Below are 25,579 nucleotides of genomic sequence, written 5' to 3'. Positions count from 1 at the left end.
ATAATGCGAGGAATTCTGAGTTAAATAAGCTCCAAGAGTGAACTACAATGATATCCATCCCGAGTCCTTGTACATTAATTGAGCAGGTACTACGGGTTGGGCCCTACACGGGTGCGGGAGATATAGACGCTATCATCAGTGGGAAGACAGACGAGTCCTAGATGACTGCATGGACAGTATGTGCGCGAGAGCCGGGACGGAACAAGAGCACGGTGCTCTGGGAACAGGAGAGCAGCTGCCTGGCAGCCCTGACGGGGAGGACCAAGAGCTGTCAGGGAAGGCTTCCAGGAGGAGGTGATTCCTGTGAGAGCCTTGCGGGCCGAGTAGGAGTGAGCGAAGGGGACAGAAGGAGCACGGCCGAGCCGGGACACTGACATCTGAGAAGATACCCCTTCGGGAAAACGGAGCGGCTCTGACAAAATGCAGCCACAAGGGTTTGTGGACGCCAGGTCTTGCGGTTGGCTTCGTGCAGGAACTGATGCTTCGTTCGGAGGCGCTGATGGATGTGTCGCCTCCCGAGAGACGACATTTAAGTGGAGAGCATGGAGGAAAGTATCCTGAAGTCATGAAATCAACACTGCGGAGCTTCCCAGATCCTCAGTCCTGGTCAAGCCCCACGTGTGACTTAATCACCCCACTTGACCTCTATACCTCTGTGGCCAACCGGCGATCACACCCACCCCCTCGGGTTACTTCGAGGACTAGATGGACTTGCTTAGGCTCACGTTGGCAACAAAGTGTGTGTCACCGAATAAGCATTTTAATATATATCAGTTCTCTGTGCCTCAGCACTGCGTCGCGAAAACACGAAAGCCACGGCGAGGCCCGTCTCCCGCTCCCTCCCGGCCTCTCCAGCAGGGTCAGCGGCCGCCCCACGCCGGGCCAGGACGCCAGGACGTGCACCCGGCTGACCGGCAGAGCCGCCGCCGCCACCGCGCATGCTCCGCGGGCCGCCTGGACCCCCGCGGGGCGGCGGGCGGGGCGGGCCGCGCGAGGACGCATGCGCAGGCCCGCGCCGCCGCTCGGTCCAGTGCGGCAGCTGGAGGACCGCAGCTGCGGCGGCGGAGGCGGTACAGCGCGGGCGGCCGCAGGGGAAGCGCGGGGCAGGGCTGGCCGGGCGGGGCCCGAGCGCCGGGCTGACTGCGTCCGCGAGGCGGAGGGCGCGGGGCGGCAGCGCGGCGGCGGCGGCGGCGGCGGCGGGGAGCGGACGCCAGGAGGGACGGCTGTCGGCGCCCGCGCCGCAGGGACTTTGACGTTCTCCGCGGCGGCTTCGGCTGCGCCGGGTGGGGGCCGCCCGAGTCCCCCGGCCGCGTCTCCGGCGAGTCCCAGCGGCCCCGCGCTCCGGCCGGCGGGCGCCCCGAGGGCAGGGCCGCGAGCTGAGGGCGGCGCTGCGGGCGGCGCGATGGCGGGACGGCCCCCGCGACGTGACCGCTGAGGACGCCCCCGCCGCGCCCGGGCCCGGCCGCGCCGAGACAAAGGGGAGGCGCCCGCACGCGCGCTCGCGGGAGGCTCGCGGGACAGCCGGACGCGGCACCGCCTCATCCCGGGCCGGGCGCGCGGGGCCGATGCTCTGAGCGACCCGGACCCAGACCCCGACCCCCACCCCCCAGCGCCTCCCCCGCGGCCGGCAGCACCATGTGAAGGGCGGGCCGGCGCCCCGAGCGCGTGAAGATGGGGGATGCTGCAGACCCCCGGGACGGGAGGAGGACGTTCATTGTTCCAGACATCAAGCCCTTCGACCACTACGACTTCTCCAGGGCCAAAATCGCCTGCAATCTGGCCTGGCTGGTGGCCAAGGCCTTCGGGACAGGTACGTGGTGCCCGCCCCCCATCCCTCCGTCCCTCCGTCCCCGCAGGCTGCGCGCGTCCCCGTTTTGTTTCCCGTCCTCTGGTCCCCCTCTCGCGTGTCTCCGCGCACAGGCTCGGGGACGCGATGGGAGAAGAAAGGAGGGGGGATAACGCACGTTTGCTCTTCAATCAGGAGCCCTTGATTTGGGCAGGTGGGATGCGGCCAGATTTCCTTTATTGGATAGCAAAAGTGGGTGTTTTTTTGTTGTTCCCCCCCCCCAGTGACCAATTTTGTCATGTTTTTACGTGGGGTGGTTTTGATTTGTGGTATTTTCCTCATCGTGCTGCATTCACTTCCCCCACAGTCATAGTTGTGATTACACCACCGAGAAATCTCAATTGGTTTCGTTATTATTGGAAGGAGGTGGATGGCACACAGACTACGGTGATTTTGACATTTGTAACCATGGCTGCGATTCAGGATGCGTGGACTGTGCCGTGGCCTCTGTCGGAGCTCGGTATTAATTTTTGTCGTCATTCTTGAAGCCCGTGTCCTCCCGTACACGTTTCAGGCTCTGTTAAACCAGTTATTTAAACCCGATATTCAGCTTGCTGACTGTTACGTCCTATTTTTACTTCGTGTTCAGACACATTCCTTTTCCCAAACATTTTGGCTTCATAAATTAAGAAAAACAACAACTCCCAACTGTGGAATTTTTTTTTTTTTTTTTTAATAGAAGAGTTTTTTGAGGGCATGTGCTGTTGACACAAATTGTGTAGGACAGTAGGCGTCAGACGCTCCCGCCTTTACCCAGTCTTTGCAAAATGACAGGAAAAGGGCCTCCTGTTGTCCTTAGCTGTTGCTTTAGGAGCCCATGTTGTGGAGCTCTGAAAGCATTACCTTCTCACGTGGAGATGCTCCTGGAAGGTAATTTAATCTGTTAACTTTGAGTTGTTTTGTAAGATTTCTGTGGCCTACTTAATAAATGTTGGATGTGTAAAATATTCATTGAGAAGTTTCTTAGTATTTACAGACTTTTCTCCAGATGTTAAATACAGGGTTTTTGTTCTGTTTTGTTTTGAGGGGAAGAGGATGGCTTATTTCCGATTTTAGGACCGTGAAAATTTGTGGGTAAATGTTTTAATTCATTCTTACTGTTTAAACATACACAGCTGGATACATACACAGGTGACTATCAGGACTGCATATTTAGTTAACTAGCAAATGAATCTCAGTGTTTAGAAAACTCTTTGAATTAGTTTTGAGGGACACTTCACGTTACAGTGATTTTGTGCTTATGACACCTTTTGTTTTATTTGAATTATCATGCTTTGATATTGAAGTAGAAAGATGTTAAAGGTTTTATTTATTTATTTATTTTTGGCTGCATTGGGTCTTCGTTGCTGCGCGCAGGCTTTCTCTAGTTGCGGCGAGCGGGGGCTATTCTTCGTTGCAGTGCACGGGCTTCTCTTGTTGCGGAGCAGGGCCTCTAGGCATGCGGGCTTCAGTAGTTGTGGCACGTGGGCTCAGTAGTTGTGGCGCGTGGGCTTAGTTGCTCTGCAGCACGTGGGATCTTCCTGGACCAGGGCTCAAACCCGTGTCCCCTGCATTGGCAGGCGGATTCTTAACCACTGTGCCACCAGGGAAGTCCCAATGTTAAAGGTTTTAAAACTAGCATCAGGAGTAAGTATAATAAAAAATTTATTTTGAAATAATTCAGATTTTAAAGATTTCTTTGGAACTAAATGTGTAGAGAAACACCTCGGAGGAAACACAAAGTGTTAGTATATTTTTGTTTTCTGGCACCACTGATATCGGTGGTGAAAATAATTGATGTATTTTGGTTTTAACTTAAGCAGCATACTGAAGCTAATATCCATTTAGAGGAGAAATGAAAGCTATTTAAGTTTTTTTTTTTAAGAGTTTTCTTTTTGATGTGGACCATTTTTTAAAGTCTTTATTGAATTTGTTACAATATGGCTTCTGTTTTATGTTTTTGGTTTTTTGGCCGGGAGGCATAGGCATGTGGGATCTCAGCTCCCTGACCAGGGATCGAACCTGCACCCCCTGCATTGGAAGGCAAAGTCTTTTTTTTTTTTTTTTTTTTTTTTTTGCGGTATGCGGACCTCTCACTGTTGTGGCCTCTCCTGTTGCGGAGCACAGGCTCCGGACGCGCAAGCCCAGCGGCCATGGCTCACGGGCTTAGTTGCTCCGTGGCATGTGGGATCTTCCCGGACCGGGGCACGAACCCGTGTCCCCTGCATCGGCAGGCGGCTTCTCAACCACTGCGCCACCAGGGAAGCCCGGAAGGCAAAGTCTTAACCAGTGGACTGCCAGGGAAGTCCCTATTTAAGTATTTAGAAACGATGGAGAGAGTGAAATTGATGTAGTGACCTCTGTGGAAAAGCAATGTGTACAAAGTGGAAGGGAGAGGGAGTAGCAAAAGCATTTTCTTTCCTTCTGAAACTGAGAGGAAGCTCGTAGTACAGATGCCACAGTGTTGCCCTGGATTCACAAGGGTTCCTAACCAGAGAGCGGCCTACTCTCTGGATACGTGTCAGGCAAGTTTACTAGATCCTGGACCACTTGAGAAACAAGTGCTGAACACGCTCGGCAAAGAAGAGAAGAGGAAGGAAGAGAGCATCAGTGGAATGTGGGGTGTGCCTGGGTGCTGCGCTAGGTGCTCTGCCTTATGTTGTGTATTCGGGACTTACAGCAGCTCTGTGACGTAGGTAGCGTCCTCCCCATTTAAAAAAGAGAGGCCGCCAGAGCAGAGAGGTTAAACAACCTCCCCACGGCCACAGTTTTAGTACGGGCAGACGTGAGCTTTGACTTCATCGTCTGACTGAAGGGTGGGTATGGCGTTGGTGAGGGCAGGCATGCCTCTTGCATGCCCGATACCTCAAGCACATTGCTTCGTTTATTCCCACAGCCTCCCTCTGGAAGGATAACGTCCTCATTCTGCAGGTGAGGGAAGACGCTCAGGTGAATTTGCTCAAAGGTTGAACACCTGGCGAGTGGTGGATTGTGCGGACCAGCGCAGGTCTTTCCGACTCTTCAGCCTGCGCCGTTTACCCCGCCCTGCAGAGTAAGCCTCTCACGTGCCGGTGTGGAGCACGGGCATACGGCACGCGTGAGAAGTCTTACTGACTTCTTTTCTTTAAAGGATGGGCAGCTCTTAACACACTCTCAGATGGCTTAGATGAACTTTGTTGGTACTTACAGTTGTCTTGGCAACAGTTAGAGTGGATGAAAGTCATATTCAAAATGGAATGAAAATCAAGCTTAGAAGGCCTTACGAGTCCCTTAGTAACAAGAAATTATATTATTAAGAATGTTATCTTTGTACATTTTGTTTATTCTTTAACCAACAGTCTTTCAAAGTATACATTTATATGGAGTGAGTTGAAAAGATGTAATGTTCCATTTCTTTTGACGTAAATTTTCTGCATTTGCTCCAGACACTGTTACATGGCAGATGTTAGCAGACAACATATTTCAGGGATATTGCTAGTGGTATTCGGTTAATCATTCAAAACATCAGCCCGAATTTAAGTTAATGATTTACTAAAATCACTTCTTTAATGATGGCATGTCCGGTCCTCAGGCACCAATTTAGTCTTTTTCCGTGAGAAAGTTTCTAACTTTTGACATATTAAAAAGAAGTCAATTTTAAACGGTATGTTGGAAAATTCATTAAAAATGATAGCTAGAAATCAATTTTGGGCACAGAATGAAGTTACTGAACTATAAAAGGTAAATAAAGCGCCAGCATTGTAATACCTAGAAAGCAAATAGAGTATTAACTTAGTTTGAAGTCTTCTATCAGCGCTTGGAATCATATTCTTTTTCTTTACACTAAAAATATTCCAAATAACCCAAATCTTCATAGTTTATTTTGTGGAAGGATGCAGGTACAGTTTTGATCAAATGAAGAACAGGTTTGTTTAGGTGAATTTTAATCTGTAAACCAAATAGATACTTTAAGCAAATTGTGGAAGAGGGGGAAGTTAAACTGTGCTGTGTCTACTGTATTTGAACAGCTTAACCCATTTAGCAGTGATATTACCGCGTTTGCTTTAAGTGCTTTGGGGAGAACGGTGGGTACAAACCCTGATATGACCTTCTTCCTTACTAAGTTCTTGCATTTGGAGGCAGCTCTGTGAGGCTTGCAGGATCTCAGTTCCCCAGTCAGGGATTGAACCTAGGCCATGGCAGTGACCCCTGGACCGCCAGGGAACTCCCAGCATTTGGAGTTCGTAACATGGAACTTAAGGCCCGATTCCTAGTGTCACTTTATCATTTCAACCTTATCGACTATCGTTCTCCCTTTCATACCGTGTAGTTTGATACAAACTACAAAACATATAGCAGAATATAAAATCATGTGCTATTTTAAATACCCCTTATTTCATTTCTTTGTATATCCCAACACGTTTTCTCAAAATCTTGTCTCACACCTGACTCTGATGCACGTGTGAAGGATGTGCTGTCAGGGGACAGCACCGTGGTTAAGAGAGACTGATTGCAGAGAGAGAGGCCTGTTCGGGAAGTTCTTGGAGGGGTCTGGGCAAGAGACGGTGAGAGCTTGAAGCAGCTGCGCGGACATGCTGCTGGTATTTATTGAGCACTTACTGTGTGTTGGTCACTTTGCGTGGATCATCTCGTTCTAATCCTCATGACAGCCTTGAGAGCTGGAAACTGTCCATCACTCCGGTGCTACTGATGGGGAGATGAGGCCCGGAGGGTTAGGGACTCACCCAAAGCCACCCAGCTCATGGTGCTGTGTTCTGAACCTGATTTCAGGCTGCCCACTTTACCATGTGCTGTTTGGGGAGAAGTCAAATTAATGCAAAAGAGGCAAAAGGTAGAAAAAACATTACAAAGGTATAATCCCTAGTGTTTCTAAATGACTGAATTTGGGGTGCGTGGGGAGAGGATGAGGTCCCCTGAGGTTGTGAGGAGAATGAGGTTACCTGAGCGTCTGAGATTTGGTGCCTGGGAGGGTGAGTCCAGTGCCGTTGGCAGAGATGGAGCGCAGCAAGTTGAATGGCAAGTCAGCTTTGTTCTGGGGAACCTTGAGCTCGATGTGTTGGCCGGATACCCTGCCTGAGAAATCTGGCACGGCAGGAGCTGTGAATGTGGGGAGGCAGTATGACTGAGCAGGTGAGGCCACCAAGTAGCAATTTGGGAATCTTCTGCGCGTAAAGTGTAATGGAAATCAGAGGTGGGTGACCCCATAGGGCAATAGGAAAGATTTGAGACAGAATCTAGGGTGGTGAACACTTAGAATAGTTTTGAGAGGAGGCTGAGGAAAAGAAGGTGGAATTAGAGCAGAGCGTTAGGAAGAGAATTAAGAAAGCGTAAAGACACTGAGGCCCCTGGAAGGAGAAAGTTTCCAGGTGGGTGGCCTTATTCACAGTGTCAAAAACTACAGGTATTTAAACCATGCCCGAGTGGCAGATACGGGTGGGTGGCGGGTGCAGCACGTGGCCTGTGTGCCAGCGCAGAGCTCAGGGCCCGAGTGCCGTCAGGGCAGCAACACAGACCAGTAGGATTGCAGGGGGTTTATGTGACGTGTGCTGGGAGATGCAGCTTGGAAGGTAAATTGGGATTGTTTGAAGGGCCACGTTAGGGAATTTGGTATTTGTTTAGGAGATAAATAAATTATCCTAAGCACATTGGATTTTTGAAAAAGCTACTATGATTTATTGAGCACATACTTTGTGTTAAGTACAGTTTTGAACATTTTATATGCCTCATTTTAATTCTGAGAACGACCCTATTAAGTAGATATTATTTTATTTCTTCGTCTGCCACTCTAAGGGAGGGTTTCCCACTGCAGAACTACTGGCTGGCTCCTTCCCTGTCGAGGGGCCCGTCCTGTGCATTGCAGGATTTTAGCAGCATCCTGGCCTCTACCCACTAGGTGACAGTGGCATTCCCCACTCCTGCTTCTTCCCCAGCTGTAACACCCAGAAATGTCTCCAGACATTGCCGGTGTCTCCTGGGGCCAATAACGACCCCAGCTTAAGAATCACTGCTATGAAGACTGTGAGATACACCTTCAATTTAAAAAGGTTTTTCGGACATTAAAGTACAGATTTGTTACAACATGTCCTGATTTCACAGATGTTCAAATGGAAAATAAGAATTCAGGAAATATGATAGTTTGCCCTTTTTATAAACGAGGAAATGGGTTTGGAGGGGTTAAATAACTTGCCCTTGAGAGTCAAAACCTTTATGATGCTAAAGTTTGTATTTTGACCTCTGTGTTATACTCTTCCTAGAGTTCATTACAGTTTTGTAGTACTGGAAGTGAAGGCACAAAGAAAGCGTGAAAACCTTTCAAATGTAAGTCTTACATTTTTTGTGGAATTTAAAAGTATATTTACTTTTTCTTCAGCAAACCTGTTTGTATTTGATTGGTTAGTACAGAAATAGGAAACATTTTTAGTATCGGTCTGTCATTTCGGGGTCGTTTCCCCCCCGGCCCCCCAGTGGATCTAGTTTTTTAGGTACTAGGTTATGGACTTTTTCTATTGGTAAATTACAAGTAATGATCTTTAAATTGATATAACACATTTGTTAGTAGTCGCAGCGTGGTGCTTCTGCTGAGATAATAATTGTATTCGCTGATCACGTTTACCATTGTCCTTCCTATGCCTTTTGCATGTTTTCTCCTTTTCTTTTTAAACACGCGTTCTGCATCAGTGTAACATCCTGGGTTCAAGGGCGACACCCCGACACTGTAGTGTCTTCCCAGCTCTCCTTCTACCAGCTGCTCCCTTTTTCGGGGGCTTTTTCCTAAAGTCTTTGTCTCAGTTCCCCTGCTTGCCAAATAGGCATGATAATAAGCATCTGTTTTGCCTTCTTTAGAAGAAAAAGCGTATACGTTGAAACATGAATTGATCCATCTCACACTTAGGCTACCTTTGGATATTCTGTTTCCCATTGTGGAATGGGATCGTATTTCTTTAATAATTTCAAAGAATTCTTTTTATTACAAATACTTTTTTCAGGAACGAAATTGGGTCATTTGTAGAGACATGGATGGGCCTGCCTGTGAGCCTGTCATACAGAGCGAAGTCAGTCAGAAAGAGAAAAACAAATACCGTATATTAACGCCTATATGTGGAACCTAGAAAAATGGTACGGATGAACCGGTTTGCAGGACATAACTTGAGACACAGATGTAGAGAACAAACGTATGGACACCAAGGGGGGAAAGCGGGGCGGGGGCGGGGGTGGTGGTGGTGGTGGGATGAGTTGGGTGATTGGGATCGACATGTAGACACTCGTGTATAAAACGGATGACTAATAAGAACCTGCTGGATACAAAAATAAATAAAATACAATTCCAAAATTTTCTTAAAAATAAACTTTTTCAACTATGAACTGGGAAAAATAAAACAGAGGCTGGGAATCCAGCACCAGAGAGAAAACCGAACTCCCTCTGTAACCCTCTCGGTCGCACCCTGAGTGTTAGGCCTAGTCGTGTTTATGAAGCACCTGAAAATGGTTTTTTGAGGTAAAGACATAGAATTTCAGTTCACTGAAAAAGTGTTCGTCTCCTTTCCCCATGTTTAACAAATATAGGTTCCTGGGAATGTGTGTGTATGATCTTGAAAAGTTATTTTGAATCTACGCCCGTTCCCACTTGCAGCCCTCTCCTTCAAACCATTTTCTATCTCTAAAATGGGAATTACAAGGAAATTTTAAGTACTTTAGGCTCGTGGAATAAAAAATATTTGAAATGTTTGAAATACTTTAAAAGACATTTGTCCTCAGCAAAGGAAAGTTTCAAAGTAGATGGTTTCATTTTTTTCTGCTGGCATTTTAGTGCTACTTTCAAGATTCTCTGGTTTTCCATTCTCTTTTTTTATGACATTCATATTACGAGGGTGCTGACTTGTAAATTTTTCTCTAATTTACGCGTTTTGTAGAATTTTGTACTGTGACAGATTTTGAAACAGCAGAAATAACCTTTTTTCTTTTTCAGCTACCTCCATTTTTTTTTAACAGATTTTAGAGGTCTTGATTATAAGTTCTTGAAATTTTACTTTTGACACTTCATGGTTTTTGAAGAGGGGAGACAGGCACGGATTCAGAAGTCCAGAGGTATGAAAGGCTAGTCTAGTGGGAAGTCTCCTTCCCTCCTGGGCCCCGAGCCACTCGGTTTGTGTTTTAAACTTGGTAAGGTTGTTGCAAGACTGCTTCTCAAAAGGTCTCTGGGAGGGCACTTACAAGTGCTTGAAACGGTGATTTTAACGTTACGTGTATTTGACCACAACAAGGAGACAGGTCTCCTGGATACAGAGCAGAAAGTGCGCTGGAGGGAGACGAAGGGCTGTGAAGGGGGAACAGTTAGGAAGCTGTTACGGTCCAGGTGGGAGGGGGCGGCGGCTTGACGGTGGTTGGATTCGGAGGGCAGTGGATGCACGTCAGAGATGAGAGCTGGTCGTTGGCTGGACACGGCGGAGGAAAGATGATATTGTGCGGCGTGTGAAGACTGATTTTCCTAACCGAGGACCGGGACGGCGGGAGAGGGCCGGGTCGTGTGCACGCGGGAGAGAGGGCGGGAGAGGGCAGCGCCGGGACGGTGGTGTGTGCGTCGGGCCCTCGAAGGGTCCCGCGCGGGGCGCCGAAGATCTCGGGGATGAGAGGCGAGGTGGCGATGGAGACACACAGGGTGGGTCAGTGCCAGTCACCCCGCGGGAGGGCGTGGGGGGGCCCCGAGCAGGAGAGCCGCGGAGAGCGAGCAGAGGGGAAGCGAGGAGGCGGCACAGGAGCCCCAGCCCGGGGGGTGAAGTCGGAGCCCCCGGCCACCGGGGAGCCCCCAGGCGCTCCCTTTCCAGCCTTCGCTGTGGCCCTGCCGCCGTCTCGCCGCTCCGCGTCCGCAGTCATCTGTTTGTTTTCGCTGTTCTGCTCTACAGCTCGTTTGTTGCAGCCACCGTCTAAATAGGGGCCTCCTTTGCAACTTGCTATGTCTCTCCAAGGTGTTTAAACATATAGGCTCCCCTCCGTCTAATTGTGTCTTCCTTGCACTTGACCTACTGGAGAAACCACGGTACGTGTCCTGTCGTTTGCCACGGCCCGGGTCGCCATGCGATTGTTTAACAGGTTTCTTTGGTCCCCTGTGTTTCTTATACATCGACGGTTAAACGCAGAGAAGAGCACAGCTTCGAGGTTGATTTTTTTTTTTTTTTTTTTTGCGTACCCCATGGGTTTGTGCACTTCCACGGGGGGGGGGGGGAGGCACTTAACGTCTCGTTATTTCTCTTTGCGTCACGGCTTCTTTGTTTGTCAGTGGGAATTCTCTTCGCTGTGTTCAGTGTCCGGGCGGCCTGGGGGAGACGCTTCCACGGCGAACCGCCAGGCACCCACCGTGGGGGTCACGAGCAGGAAGACTCACAGACGACATCAGAGCGCGCAAACCGCGTGGGTTGTTCAGTCGGTTTACGGTGAGACGCGAGGGGAGCGAAAGAGGCGGCGTGAACGAACACACCCTCCGCGAACCCTGCAGCGCACCTCACCTCGCCCTTGGTCCGCGTGTCTCTGCCCCGTCAGCCGTGCCCGCAGGCGGCGCGCGTGCAGCAGCCAGCGCCGAGGTCTGAACGCGGAGGCCCCCGGTGACACGAGGCCGCCCGCGTGCGCGTCAGAGGCGCAGGGGACGGGCATTCGCCTGCCACGGCCGCGGCTCGCTGGGGAGCCTGACGGATAGCCTGGGGTCCCGTGCGCCCCGGCCAGAGCGTGCGTCGCCGACGGCGCGGCCCAGCTCAGCATTCGCGAGCGTCAGGTGTTCACGTGTGTTCAGCGCTCGTTGCCTGTTGTCTGTCTAGCCTCGTGTGTACTTAATATATCGTGACTATTTATTGCCCGCTGTATCTTGTGTATCACGAATAGTTTGCACCTTGGGACCTCACGAATATTAGGTATCTTTTGGTTTTTCCATTCCTTGTCACGTTTAACGTACGTATGCCGCTAACCACTTACCTTTTTTTGGTACATTCTTTGAGTTCTGTCCGTGATTAACAACTTTTTGCTTACTAGTACTTATCTATACTTCAAATATCTTAAACGGTTTCACATACATTTTACAGACTTGTGCATCTTTTATAACAGAATTGGATAGCCTCGGAAGTAAAAGTCCATTTTCTGAGGTACAGGAAAGGCAGGATAACTGTTCTGTTCTTTCCCTTTATTGGGGGGAAACTGGACCAAACGGAATGGATCACTGGCCCCCAAGAATCTGGAAGGGAGTAGAGAAGAGGGAGAAAGAGCATTTGAACGGTGGTGACGAGAATGCAAAGGCTTCGCAGGGGAAGGGAGCTGCGTGGTTGCAGGAACGGAACGGGCCCGCAGGGCCAGGGCCGGGTCTTTCTCGTGGGTCAGAGGAAGCCTCGGAGCCCTTGAAGAAGCCGAAGTCGTTGGAGACCCTGAGGTGAGGCAGCGTGTGTGACATGCTCAAGTCGCCTGCGGGAAATAAGCAGATTCTGGCTGCAGTAGAGAACGGTTTGGAGTGGGGACCGGTGTGAACATTGCAGAGACAAGTTGAGGAGTAATGCAGTAGTGCGGATGCAAAGTTCCGAGAGCCAGGACCAGGGGGTGTGAGTCGAGATGGCGAGAAGGGGAGGGTTTGGTCTGGGGCTTGAGGGACGCCTGGATGCCGCTGTGCTTCTGTGATGCGGGGAACCCTGGGGAGAAGATGGATTGCGGGCGTGTTGAGGGGTCATGACTCTCTTCAGCGTAATTTCAAATGTATAAGAACAGTACCAGGAATTCCTGCATACCCTTTCCCCACCGTTACCGGCTGCTAACCTTTTGTCCCATTTGCTTTGATTCTCTCCCTTTCCCTTCACCCACACAGATCCGTGTGTGTCCGTATACACACACACACACACACACACACACACACACACACACACACACACACACACACACACACACACACGTCATGTTTCCTGAGCTGTCTGAGAAAGAATAAGAGACATTGTACCCTCTACCCCTAAATACTTCAGGCTCTCTCCTGATGAGAGATGAACGATAAGTCTCAGATAATCTCAGTAAAATTATAAAGATAAGGAAATTTAACTTCGACGCCGTATTATCTAATCCACATCCCCTGTTCAGATTTGCCATTGTCTTAATGTCCTGCGTTGCTGCTTTCTTCCCCATTCCAAGGCGCAGCCCACGATCGTGCGTCACGTTTAGTGACGTTTAGCCGTCTCCGTCGGCTCCTTGTAACCTGGAACGGCGTTTCGGTCTGTCTCTGTCTCCCGCGATACTGACGTTGTGGCGCCTCAGCACCCCAGCCGCGTGCTGAGCCGGGTGGCAGGCCCCTGCCCTGGGCCCTGTCTTTGCCCTGTGGCCCTGGCACAGGCCTCAGTTCCCGGCAGGTGCCAGCTGGCCACCTCCTGCCCCGTGGTCCTCTGCCCTCTCTGGAGCGCTGGGCCCTCATCCCGCCCCTGGGCCCCGTGACTGCGACCACGATGAGATTCCGGTGTGGCTGCGGGCAGCGTCCCAACAAGAAAGCCCAGGCGGTCTGAAGGAACGGTGCACGGACCCCTGCCCCAGACAAGAGGTGATGGAGGCCCAGGAACCAGAGGTGTTTCCCGACCCCTCCCCCTCCTGCCCCCTGGTGCCACCCCATCTTCTCTGGCTTCCTTCCTTCCTGTCCTTTGACCACCACTCTCTACTCTCCCTCCTCCCCTCCCTGCTCACCTCCAGCTGACCCGCGCTCGCACCCCTCTCACCCCTGCCGCCTCCGTCACCTGTCTCTCCAGCAGCAGGTGTGCTTTGTTGCCCCCTGCCTGGCAGCACCCCCGCCTTCCTCGGGGGGCCTGGGCAGGGATGCCCAGGCGGCCCCAGAGGAGAAATATCTAGACGGGGCACAGTTCCTTACCCTCTGTTCCTCCCAGGATCAGACAGCTTGACATCCTCCCTCCTACGCCGAGATGCCAGGGAGGTGGGGGCAGGAAGTAGGGAATCCCAGTTCTGAGCGCCCCCAGGATGTCTGAGCCCGCAGTGTCGATTTGTTCCCTTAATTAACATGCATTTTTATCTTATGAAAGCAGTAGGCCAGTTATTTGATAGAATGTCCGTGTCTTCTTGACGGACGGATTCAAGTCATACAAACCTGGCGGGACGACCACAGAAGAGGCGCCATGTTTCCAGTGGGTTGTGTCAGGAGCACGCAGTGTGCGTTCAGTTGGTGACGCAGACTCTGATCGCTTGCTTCAGGCGGTACCTGCCACTTCTCTCCGCTATAAAGTTAACATTTTCCATCGTTAATTACGAAGCAGTTCGTGGGGAGATAATTTGAAATACCCTGTTCATCAGACCCACCAATTTAGCATCCAGAATGATTCTGGCTTGAATCACTTGTTATCCCATTTATTTTATCCCATTTTTAGTTGGTATTCTACTACAAGGAAGAGTTTTCCCTTCTTTTTCTTTCACGTACGTATTCATTTATTTGTTTACATCAGCGTGGACATTCTTGTTTTATCCAGTGGGTTATAATCTTTTATTGTCATTATTTATTTTGATGTTCAGGTTGTCTCAGATTTGGTCAATGGGAACACACACACACACACACACACACCCCTTAGCAATGGGAAAACACACACACACACACACACACCCCTTAGCAATGGGAAAACACACACACACACACCCCTTAGCAATGGGAACACACACACACACACACACACACACACACACACACACACACACACACACACACACACACACACACACACACACACACACACACACACACACACACACACACACACACACACACACACACACACACACACACACACACACACACACCCTTAGCTGATCTTGCAGTTTTCCTGCTCCAGCCCGGGATGAAACAGCCATTTCTGGATGGAGGAGTCCTGGTTCCCTTTAATGGGAGGCGTATTAGAAACTGAGATACAGGTGCGAGGCTTATCGCCGCTGGGATTTAGCAGACGGAGCCAGGAAACACGCACGTGCGGAGGTGGCATGCAGCCACGGCTCCCTCCCTCTCTGTCATAGACACGTGTTCATGCTGACACATCCCTTCTCAGTCCAGCTGCACAGAGCTCACTCTGATTCCCCCCTTCCCATGTTTCTTACTGCCCTTGTCTCTGAGAAACCAGGCTCTGCTTTTGGGTTTGGGGTTTCTTTGCGACTTGAAGGGTTGTGAGGATCTGGAGCTCAGGGGAGGTCTCTGCGCCTCTCAGGGCAGGGAGAGGAGTGGAGGAGGTGACTTCAGCAGGCGTCTTGGGTACGTGGAGGGAGCAGGGGCGCTAACTTCACTGGCACCTTCTTTGAAGGCCAGGCTCAGTTTAGCTACTTTACCTTGTGCATCCTTAAATATTGGAGTGCCTGCTGTGTTCCAGGCACTGTTCTAGGTGCTGTGACAGAGGACAGGAAAGTATCCTGCTCTCCTCGAGGCTGCGTCGTAGTGGGAGGGGGTAGAAATAAGCTAACCTGAACATTATGGGATAGTAGTAATTGAAACAGGACGACCGCCTGGGGTCAGGGAAGGCGTATCTGGGAGATGACCCCTGACTGAGCTCCCGATGGGAAGGGCCGGGGCCGCAGGAGGAGGCTGAGGGCAGGGGAGCAGCTGGCGCCCGGGCCCCGAGGGACAGACGTGGCATCCTGTAGCCTCTGCGGTGTGGTGGGCCCAGAGGTGGAGGAACTTGAAGTCAAGAGCGGCCACGGCTGCAGGCCTGTGCAGGCTGGGGAGCCTGAACCCAGGACAGACGATTCCTGCACTCACGGCCCCGGGCCGGGTAAGACACCGCTTTCAAATCCAGAGCCCCAGTCGGCCCCACCCCTTCATGCTGCCTCCGGACGGTAGTGAGTGTAGGTTAACTTTGGAAAAGGTTTGGTTTTGAGAGAGAGATTATTGCAGAAGTAGAGTGGCCTAGGGGAAAACTCGGGCTTTTCAAAGCAGGCACGAGGAGTAAATTAGGATTACTGGTACAGAATCTGGGAGTTGAGGGGAAATTTGAAATCTGGGAGTCCCTTTAGGACAGGACTAATGACTAAAATTTTAAAAAAATAACATTTTCATTCATCAAATATTTATTTCGTGCTCGCCATGTATCAGGTACTAAGATGCTACGGTTTGTTTTATGGGGAATAATTATGGTCCTTGCCCTCTGGTCACGTAGGAGGTACTCTTTTTTTCTTTCTTTAATTAATCTTTATGGGAGTATAGTTGCTTTACAACGTTGTGTTAGTTTCTACTCTATAGCAAAATGAATCAGCTATACGTATACATACATACCCTCTTTTTTGGATTTCTGTGAGGTACTCATTTTGAAACATCCTTGTCAACAGTGGGTTTAAAAATTATTTGCCATTTTGATAGGCAAAGTCTCATTGTAACTTTCTTTGATTACTGGTACTATGATTTTTTAAAAAATGTTAACTGACCATTTTTGTGTCTTTTGGTTAATTTAGAGTTCCAGGTGTAGGGCTTACTTTTACTTGGAGTTTTTGAAACTCACAAATTCTGTCTTAGTAATTGCCGTAGACATAACTTTTAGATTTGGAAAATAAGGCAGTGTCCCCGTGGTTGAGTGGTGATATTTCTGAATTGCATTCCCCTTGCACCCCCTGACCGTTCACGGTTGTAAGGGAATCTGTGTCATTTGCTGGTGTGTGGATGTAACTAGTACTAACTCAGCTTTATAGAAAAGTGCCTTGAGCAAGACTGTTTCTGTGCTCTCTGCCTGTGAGCAGGCAGTTCAGGTGATTGTTCATTTCAAAGCTTAGCTCTAGTCAGGATTTATAATAACATGAGTAAAGTAGGTTCTTGCTTAAGTCCTGGTGCACAAGAAAAACTTGTCCCTTATCCTTTGCAATTCTGGGAGTGGAGTTTCAGTTTCTTGAAGTATTAATTTCTTACCTCCTTGTACTCTGGAGGTGAGGGGGAGGGTGAAACCTCTTATCTTTGATTTTGCCTGTTTATTTTCTAATATGTGGTTTCAGTTCATTTGTTTTAAAAATGTGATACAACTCCAAACTGTTTGTCTTGTACTGTTGGCAAAGTGATAGACGTTTTCGAAGTCTTCTTTTTAAGCATATTTAGTTCTTGAACACTTGTTCTTAAAAGTGACCTACTTTACAATACTCAGTATGCAGTTTTGCATTCTTTTGGGGTGGAATAATCTGTTTTTGTCATATTCTTGAAACATTCTTTGACTTGCTGTGGATCCCTTCCCTTTTCCTTGCATTGAGATCTTTTTGAAACTTACGCTTTCATCACTTAGATTTGTGGGTTCATCGTCATAAAATGAAAATAGCCCCTAAGCTATATGTTTTCCACCTTCCAGCTTGGTGATCCTGGCAAAAAACCATTGTTATTTTTGAATCTGTTTAGCTACAAGGTTTAGAGCCAAGACTCTGCATTTGTCAGCTCTGTGTCCTTGGGCAAGGTAACCTTCCTTGAGCTCCTTATCTGTAAAATAGGGACAAGAGGGTGGTTAGTGTTGAACGACAGAACGCGTGTTTGTGACAGCGCCGGCACATAGAGGCCCTTTACTAAGTATTACACGGTCCTAATATTTTCCTGCGTGTTGTCTGGTTTGCCAGTTCTACCAAGTTGTAATAAAGATCACGGGTGAGGATGGATGTAAAAGCCGTAAATAAATGGAAGCGGATGTACAGGTGTGGTGACGTTTGCAGTCCTGATAATGAGCAGTCACTTTTCTTTGCACAGCTAACGGTCAGGTACCAAGTCACCTGCATTAGTCACTTTTTATTGTTATGGGGGAAAAAATCTGTCATGTATACATTTTATAATAATTATCTTAAAATCAGATGATTTCCCTTTGAAATTTGCTCTACGAGTAGCTTCCATGTAGCTCCCGTGATACTAAAATTTAAGTGAGTGCCCGCCCCGTGTTCTGTAGCTTACGACGGAGCTCCTGTATCACGCTGAGGCAGCTACTAAGTTTCAGGCTGGCTCACTACTGGTTAATGCAGCTATGAAGGAAGGAAAGCGTTTTCAGTTATTAAGTGAGGATGATATTTTTAGATGTCTCCAAAATCCCAAATTGGTACATCTACTCTTGACCTCTTTCCAGAGTCCTGTATTCCCAGCTGCTTTTTGGATATTTCCACTTGGATATTTTTGCTATTGTTTCAAACTCAGCATATGTAAAACTAAGTTTATAAGCTTGCTTCTGGAGTTGATGCTTCCTCTGATTTTCTTTTCTCTTTTTTTAAAAATTTTACATTTATTAATTTATTTTTGTCTGCGTTGGGTCTTTGTTGCTGCGCACGGGCTTTCTCTAGTTGCGGCGAGCGGGGGCTACTCTTTGTTGCGGTGCGCGGGCTTCTCACTGCGGTGGCTTCTCTTGTGGAGCAGGGGCTCTAGGCACGCAGGCTTCAGTAGTTGTGGCACGCAGGCTCAGTAGCTGTGGCTCACGGGCTCTAGAGCGCAGGCTCAGTAGTTGTGGCGCACGGTTTCTTTGCTCCGCGGCATGTGGGATCTTCGCAGACTTGGGCTCGAACCCGTGTCCCCTGCATCGGCAGGCGGACTCTCAACCGCTGCGCCACCCGGGAAGCCCCTTGATCATTTATTGCTTAGTGTTGTGTCCAGTTTCTGAATTGCTGATCTTTACCTGTCTGTCTAGATTATTTGTAGACTACTGGCTCCTTGAGGGTAAGGATTATTTCTAAATCCTTGAATTCCCCAGAACCATACATAAAGTGAACGTGCAGTCATTATGATACTATTATTTGATGAAAATATTTTTCTAAATGATAGGACTTGTCAAAAACTTCAAGGTAAGATTGCTACGGAGTACATTAATACCGGCGAGTGCACTTTTTGGACGGCTGGCGTCGCTGAGCGCTGTGGCCTTCTGGAGCTCATGCTGAAGCTGCCTGTTCAGGGGGCCCCTCGAAGCCGTGATGGGCGGCGGGTGGCCCCGAGCCCTCTTTGTCCGGAGGAGGCAGGCGCGGGCCCGGCTGGTGTCGGGCCGAGCTGCCGGGTTCTGTGACTGTGGCTCTACGCCAGCTTCCTGCTCAGACGCCCGCCTTTCCTCGTGGGGGGCGACGCCCATCCTTGCCTGGCGTTCTTCCCGGGGTGGGGGGGGGGGGGCGGGTGGCCTGGCCGCCAGAGAGAAACTCAGAGACGGTCCGATCGCCCAGCTGCCCTGTCTGTCTCGCTCGAAGGGAGCAGCTGGGGGCCCGGGAAGGCTTTGGGGAGGGGGGGAGGCGGAGGAAACAGGGCTTCCCGGTGTCCGGGACTTGTAAGGTAGGTTGTCCGTGAACCGCAGGCCAGCGGGGAGGGCGAGGCCCGGGCGCGCGGGAGGCACAGCGGAGGGACGGCGCACCGTGGGCGGGTTCGGCCGGCGAGCTGGGCGGCCTTGGGCAGAGCGTCTGATGCTCCCAGGCGTGGAGGCCTGGCGGGCCCCGGAAACAGCTGTCATCGTGCACTTCCCGCTGGCCCGCTGGGACGCGCCGTCTGTGTTCGAGCGCGCGCGCGCGTGGGAATACTTCCCGCAGCCTCCCTGGACTCAGGAGACGTCTCTCCTTGATCGCTTGGTGGTCGCTTTTTAGAATGTACTCGGAACCGTGTCTTCTGTAAAGGAAAATTCTGTCTCTTTCTCGTTCCGGATTACCTGCCAAGGTCGAATGCATCATCTTTTCAGTTAAAGGGTTATTGTTATCTTTAGAAGGGATCTTAACTTCTAAGACATGAATAATTATTAGATAAACTGTTTCTTTTATAAAAACCTTGTAAGAAATTGTTTCCCCTTAATCTTTGTAGAAAATGTGCCAGAGGAACTTCGAGAGCCATTTTACACCGATCAGTACGACCAGGAGCACATCAAGCCGCCTGTCGTTAATCTGCTGCTCTCGGCTGAGCTGTACTGTCGCGCTGGGAGCCTCATTCTCAAGAGCGACGCTGCAAAACCCCTCTTGGGACATGATGCCGTCATCCAGGCTTTAGCGCAGAAAGGTCTTTATGTCACTGACCAAGAAAAATTGGTAACAGAACGAGATCTCCACAAGAAACCCATACAGATGGTGAGTCTTTATACACCCAAGACTATTTTGTTTCCAGTGTGTACGTTTGTGGATTGTATTATAATACAGAGGGACGTAGGTTTACAGTTGGATTGCCATCTCTGCCTAGAGTTTAAAAAATACCTTTTTCCTTACAAGCCTCGTTTTCAGATTAAGGAAGTTTTTTAAAATTGAGCTATAGTTGATTTACAGTGTGGTGTTTCAGGTGTATAGCAAAGTGAACAAATTAAGGAAGATTTTAATAAACTATTTTGGAATGTTTGGTGCTATTCTAATACCTGGGAGAAACAATGACATAATTTCCAACTAAAGTAAAGTGCTTTCTTTTTTGATTTAAAAACGTTTTTCCATCATGGAGACTAGAAGAGATGTAAAGTGCATCCTTTTATTCTCATTAGGAAAGAGATGGGATTTGTAAGTGTTCATTTACATGCTTGAATGACCTCTTGGTAAATGTCTGTATATCAGATATTTTAGTTTATTTAACAACTTGAATTCTTTATTGTGGAAAACGCACAGTGAAGGGCTCCGCGCTGGCTTGGGACTAGCAGGCCGGCCTCTCTCATGATAGTCTCTGGAGACACACAGATCTGCTCAAGTTCATCGTACGCTGCTTCAATCTGCGGTACCGCTTTAGCTCAGGTGTACAAAACCCCGGGCATCGTCGAGAAAGGCATTAGAACAGCGGATTCGCACATTTAATTAAATCACGCTCCTGTATGAGACATTCCTTACTTCGGAGGAAGGAGAGAGATATACAAGAAGAATATATGCAATTTTGAAATTGAAGAATTTCAAAGAATGAACGAAAATTAGTTTACCAAATATAGTGCTGAACGATCGACCCACTTTTGCTTTCTGCCTATTTTCCTTCTTAAAAAAGAACACTGTTACTTTCAAGAAACGGAGAATAATGTCTAAAGAAAAATTTAATGAGTTTAGTAATAGATTCATAATATATATATTTTTTTTATTTTTTTTTTTGCGGTACGCGGGCCTCTCACTGTTGTGGCCTCTCCCGTTGCGCAGCGCAGGCTCCGGACGCGCAGGCGCAGCGGCCACGGCTCACGGGCCCAGTCGCTCCGCGGCACGTGGGATCCTCCCGGACCGGGGCACGAACCCGCGTCCCCTGCATCGGCAGGCGGACTCTCAACCGCTGCGCCACCAGGGAAGCCCTAGGTTATCTATTTTAGATCCTCTTTAATAAAGAGTGAAACAAACTTAGCACATTTTCTTCATTACTTTTCCTAGTGCAGCTTGTGTGTGTGAAGATACAGGTTTGGTAGACGACCAGTCGCATCCCTGTCAAGTTTCTTTCACTCTGTATCACTCCTGCTATTAAGTCTGACTCCAGTAGATGAGATTTAAGGAACGTGATATAAATGATACGGCCTCTGGTTCTCTGGGTCTGGCTTCCGTCTGTGGGCATCAGGCCCTCGTGCTTGACTATGTCACCTTCACCCTTGCAGTGTCACACCTACTGAACTGTGTTTTAATTGTATACTTTCAGTTGTTCTTACAGTTTGATTTAAAGTTTCCCAGTTGCTGTGAAATCTTGATTGATGATGCTATAACTATTTTTCTAAGACCTACGTGAGAAAATTTCTGAGAGTACTAGTAAAAGCTTTGTTTTCTGAGAAACTGGTCCGGTTTTAGAGTAGTAAGAATCAGTTTCCTGCCTTGTCCTGCTTTTTGAGAAGTATAATGAAAACTGGTATGTTTAACCATACTGAATATATTGACCCCTACCACACCTCCCACCTCTAAATTATCTTGGTATGTTTGAGATCTGTTATTGCTGTATGCTGCCTCCCAGCCTTTTGGGGGAAAGAAATGTGTGGTGGTAGCAGAAATATTCTAAGGCAAGTTTGACTAACCAGATTTTATTAACTTGGCGTGGGTGGGGATTGAAAGCAATGCCTTTTTTTAAAAAATGAGAACACCCGTTGGAGAGCATATGCTTTCTATCACAGTGCTTTTAAAGAGAGATTTTGAGAGTATAGCCTTTAAAACGTTTTCTTCTATATTTATATCCATAGGCAAGTATTTCCAGGCATTATGTTTCAAAGCCAGTTAATAGTTATGATGTATTAAAGTTTATTCAGCTCCGAATCATTATCTGTCAGATTGCTAGAAGGGGTTGTAGTTTTGGTCTGCCTGATGGCTGTCACACATACGTGAGTAAAGGACAGATGTGAACCAGGCACGGTTGCAGGGCTGGAAGCACAGGCTCTGAGAGCTGACACTAACATGTGAGTCAGCATTAAACGTACGGCGAGTTGTGTGCATAAAAACATGCAGCTCAATAACAAAAAAACAACCCAATCCAAAAATGGGCAGAAGACCTAAATAGACATTTCTCCAAAGAAGATATACAGATTGCCAACAAACACATGAAAGAATGCTCAACATCACTAATCATTAGAGAAATGCAAATCAAAACTACAATGAGATATCACCTCACACCAGTCAGAATGGCCATCATCAAAAAAATCTAGAAACAATATGGGGCTTCCCTGGTGGCGCAGTGGTTGGGAGTCCGCCTGCTGATGCGGGGGACACGGGTTCGCGCCCCGGTCCGGGAGGATCCCATGTACTGCGGAGCGGCTGGGCCCATGAGCCATGGCCTCTGGGCCTGCGCTTCTGCAGCCTGTGCTCCGCGACGGGAGAGGCCACAGCAGTGAGAAGACCGCGTACCGTGAAAAAAAAACAAAAACAAACAAATAAAAAATCTGGAAACAATAAATGCTGGAGAGGGTGTGGAGAAAAGGGAACACTCTTGCACTGCTGGTGGGAATGTAAACTGATACAGCCACTATGGAGAACAGAATGGAGGTTCCTTAAAAAACTACAAATAGAACTACCATACGACCCAGCAATCCCACTACTGGGCATATACCCTGAGAAAACCATAATTCAAAACGAGTCATGTACCAAAATGTTCATTGCAGCTCTATTTACAATAGCCAGGACATGGAAGCAACCTAAGTGTCCACTGACAGATGAATGGATAAAGAAGGTGTGGCACATATATACAATGGAATATTACTCAGCCATAAAAAGAAATGAAACTGAGTTATTTATAGTGAGGTGGATAGACCTGGAGTCTGTCATACAGAATGAAGTAAGTCAGAAGGAGAAAAACAAATACCGTATGTTAACACATATATGGAATCTAAAAAAAAATGTCATGAAGAGACTAGGGGTAGGACGGGAGTAAAACACAGACCTACTAGAGCATGGACTTGAGAACACGGGGAGGGGGAAGGGTAAGCTGGGACAAAGTGAGAGAGTGGCATGGACATATATACACTACCAAACGTAAAACACATAGCTAGTGGGAAGCAGCCGCATAGCACAGGGAGATCAGCTCGGTGCTCTGTGACCACCTAGAGGGGTGGGATAGGGAGGGTGGGAGGGAGGGTGACGCAAGAGGGAAGAGATATGGGAACATATGTATATGTATAACTGATTCACTGTGTTGTAAAGCAGAAACGAACACACCATTGTAAAGCAATTATACTCCAATAAAGATGTTTTAAAAATAAATTAAATAAATAAATAAATAAAAATTAAAAAACAAAACAAAACACAGGGGAGCACCTCCAACCAGAAGTGTGTTCTGGCCCAGATCGGGTTAGCTCTCAGATTATTTGTCAGCACAATACTGGTATGTAGGATGGCTTGAAAGTTGAGGGACTTGCACGGCGAATGGAGCCAGATGTTCAGAATGATAGCTTTTGAACTTTCCTCCACAGCAAAATGCAGTTGCATGTGGACTGTGTTCCGTGTCGTCAGGTCGGGCTGGGGGATTTGATCCATGTCCTAAAATCTTAACTTCGTAGAACTTTAGAGCCAGAAAGAGCATTAGAGATCAGAAACCAGTGTGTCGTAGAGAACTTCCCAGTCAGGGGGGGCCTGGGGGACACGAGTCCGTGGGGACTTTGAACACAGAGCCCCTGGCCCCCGAGGCAGAGCTGCTAGCTTAGAGCCTTTAGAAGAGGGGTCAGCACATGTGTTTTCAAACAAGTGTTCGAGGCGATTTGTATGATAAGAATGTGATCTGGGAAATTTGATCTAATCCAGAGTCATTTCAAATATGTAAAACTTAGAATTTAGAGAGGTTAAGTGATTTGCCTAGGGTAGCACTGTTATTTAGTAGCAAAAGTAGAATTAGAATCTGAATGAGCTAAAACTGTGACTTTCTAATTTAGAGTGCTGTAATTTGAAGCAAATTTGAGCACTTAAATATTTGGACTCATACCGTCTAAACCGTCGACTGCGTATGAATCAAACTCTTGGTTGTAAATCAGCTTTCCAGCCATGTTTGTATATGTAGGAAATAAGAGTTGATATTTATAAAACTCCACTAAAGTAAATGTATATAGTATGTGTGATATGAAATAAGGAGATGGATTTTCATATTTGATTTCTAAAATAATGTTTATCTAATCAGATCTTGTTTTGGAACAATCATCATCATATAACAAAAATTTTATTTTGAAGTGCTTTATTTTAATGAGTAGCAAAAAGATTTAATACTCTGCTTAATTAATGGAAATGAAAGTGGACTGATAAATCATTTGATAAGTAAGGCTTAAAATGTCCTCTCAGTGAACTGTCAGGATTGTTATAAGGGGTGTTTTTGGATATTCAGAAAACGTAAGCTAAAAAGTTAGTATGTATCACTGCTACCGTCTGTTACACTGCTTTGTAGTAGTGGCAGGCCAGTGAAGCCGTGTTTGAAACACAGAAAGATGATGGAAATATTTGTTTACCCTCAAGAAGGACATTCCTGTAGGTAAAGAAGTGTTACTTTATTTGGTTACGTTTTGTGGTCTGTGCATTCACCTGACCACTGACACCTCCAGTTGAATGATGTGGAACTTAGAATCCAGTGAGGAAGAAGATTGGAAAAAATGCTAATTAGCATGAAACAAGGGCTCTAAGTATGAGTTTAAGCAATAGGCATTGGGAACGTACAGATGGGCGTGATGATTTCTGCCGGGGAGGACGAGGAAAGGCTTCACAGAGGATGAATGATTAATGGGGTTTCAGTGGTTGGGAAAAGGGGTGGGTGACAGAGGTGACTGGCCTGAAGGAATTCTTGATCCAAGTTTGAACTGAAAGCATATATGTCACTAATTACAGTGTTGCCTGTGTGGAGGCATAAGTGTGAGATGAGGCTAAAAAATAGGGTGGGCTTCCTAGATGGGGAGGAGGCTATGAGCCGAAGTTGAGGGTCTGTAGCTTTTGTTGTGGTTACAGGATCATGGAATAAGTTTTCCTGGGGTTTGTCGGTGATGGTGGTGGTAGTGGTGGTTTGTTGACTTTTTTTTTCCAGCCTGCGTCAAGCAGACAGAACACGGCAGAACACTGTGAAGCGCTTAGTGTGCGGATTTGCTTATATCCATCTGTATACATGTTCACGTACCATCCCACCTGGAAGCCCGTTTGGTTTAGCTTATTCTGTGCCAGGCAGTGTGCCTCCACGTTTCATCCCCCGTCTCACATAATTTAAATCTTACAACAATCCTTAGAGGAAAGTGTACGGTCCCCGCTGCACGGATGAGGCTGCTGAGGCTTTGAGAACGCGGCCACCGGCCACGCCACGGAGCCGGCGCAGGGGCGGGGCGGAGCGCAGGGGCGTGGCGGAGGGGCGTGGCGTGGCGGAGGGGCGTGGCGTGGCGGAGGGGCGGGGCGGAGGCGGGATTCAGGCCTGTTGTGCTGCGGCTG

The 25,579-nt window shown here is 48.2% G+C and overlaps 1 protein-coding gene across 3 annotated transcripts in view; it reads left to right on the top strand.

Moving 5' to 3' along the window:
- Nucleotides 1-1,430: 1,430 nt before the first annotated feature.
- CAMSAP2 (calmodulin regulated spectrin associated protein family member 2) overlaps nucleotides 1,431-25,579 on the top strand; it is a 96,786-nt gene continuing 72,637 nt past the window's right edge. For 2 of the 3 annotated variants that reach the window (XM_067027408.1, XM_067027410.1), the window contains exons 1-2: nucleotides 1,431-1,810; nucleotides 19,584-19,843. In XM_067027408.1, the coding sequence (XP_066883509.1) occupies nucleotides 1,672-1,810; nucleotides 19,584-19,843 (399 nt within the window). In that variant the 5' untranslated portion in view covers nucleotides 1,431-1,671. The remainder of the gene's footprint in view (nucleotides 1,811-19,583; nucleotides 19,844-25,579) is intronic. The other variant, XM_067027407.1, reaches the window with a different exon arrangement.

This window comes from Kogia breviceps, chromosome 1 (genome assembly GCF_026419965.1).
Source record: "Kogia breviceps isolate mKogBre1 chromosome 1, mKogBre1 haplotype 1, whole genome shotgun sequence".
Classification (NCBI taxonomy): Eukaryota; Metazoa; Chordata; class Mammalia; order Artiodactyla; family Physeteridae; genus Kogia; species Kogia breviceps.
Note: the sequence above shows the minus strand (reverse complement) of the source record. Positions and strands in the feature narration are given on the sequence as shown.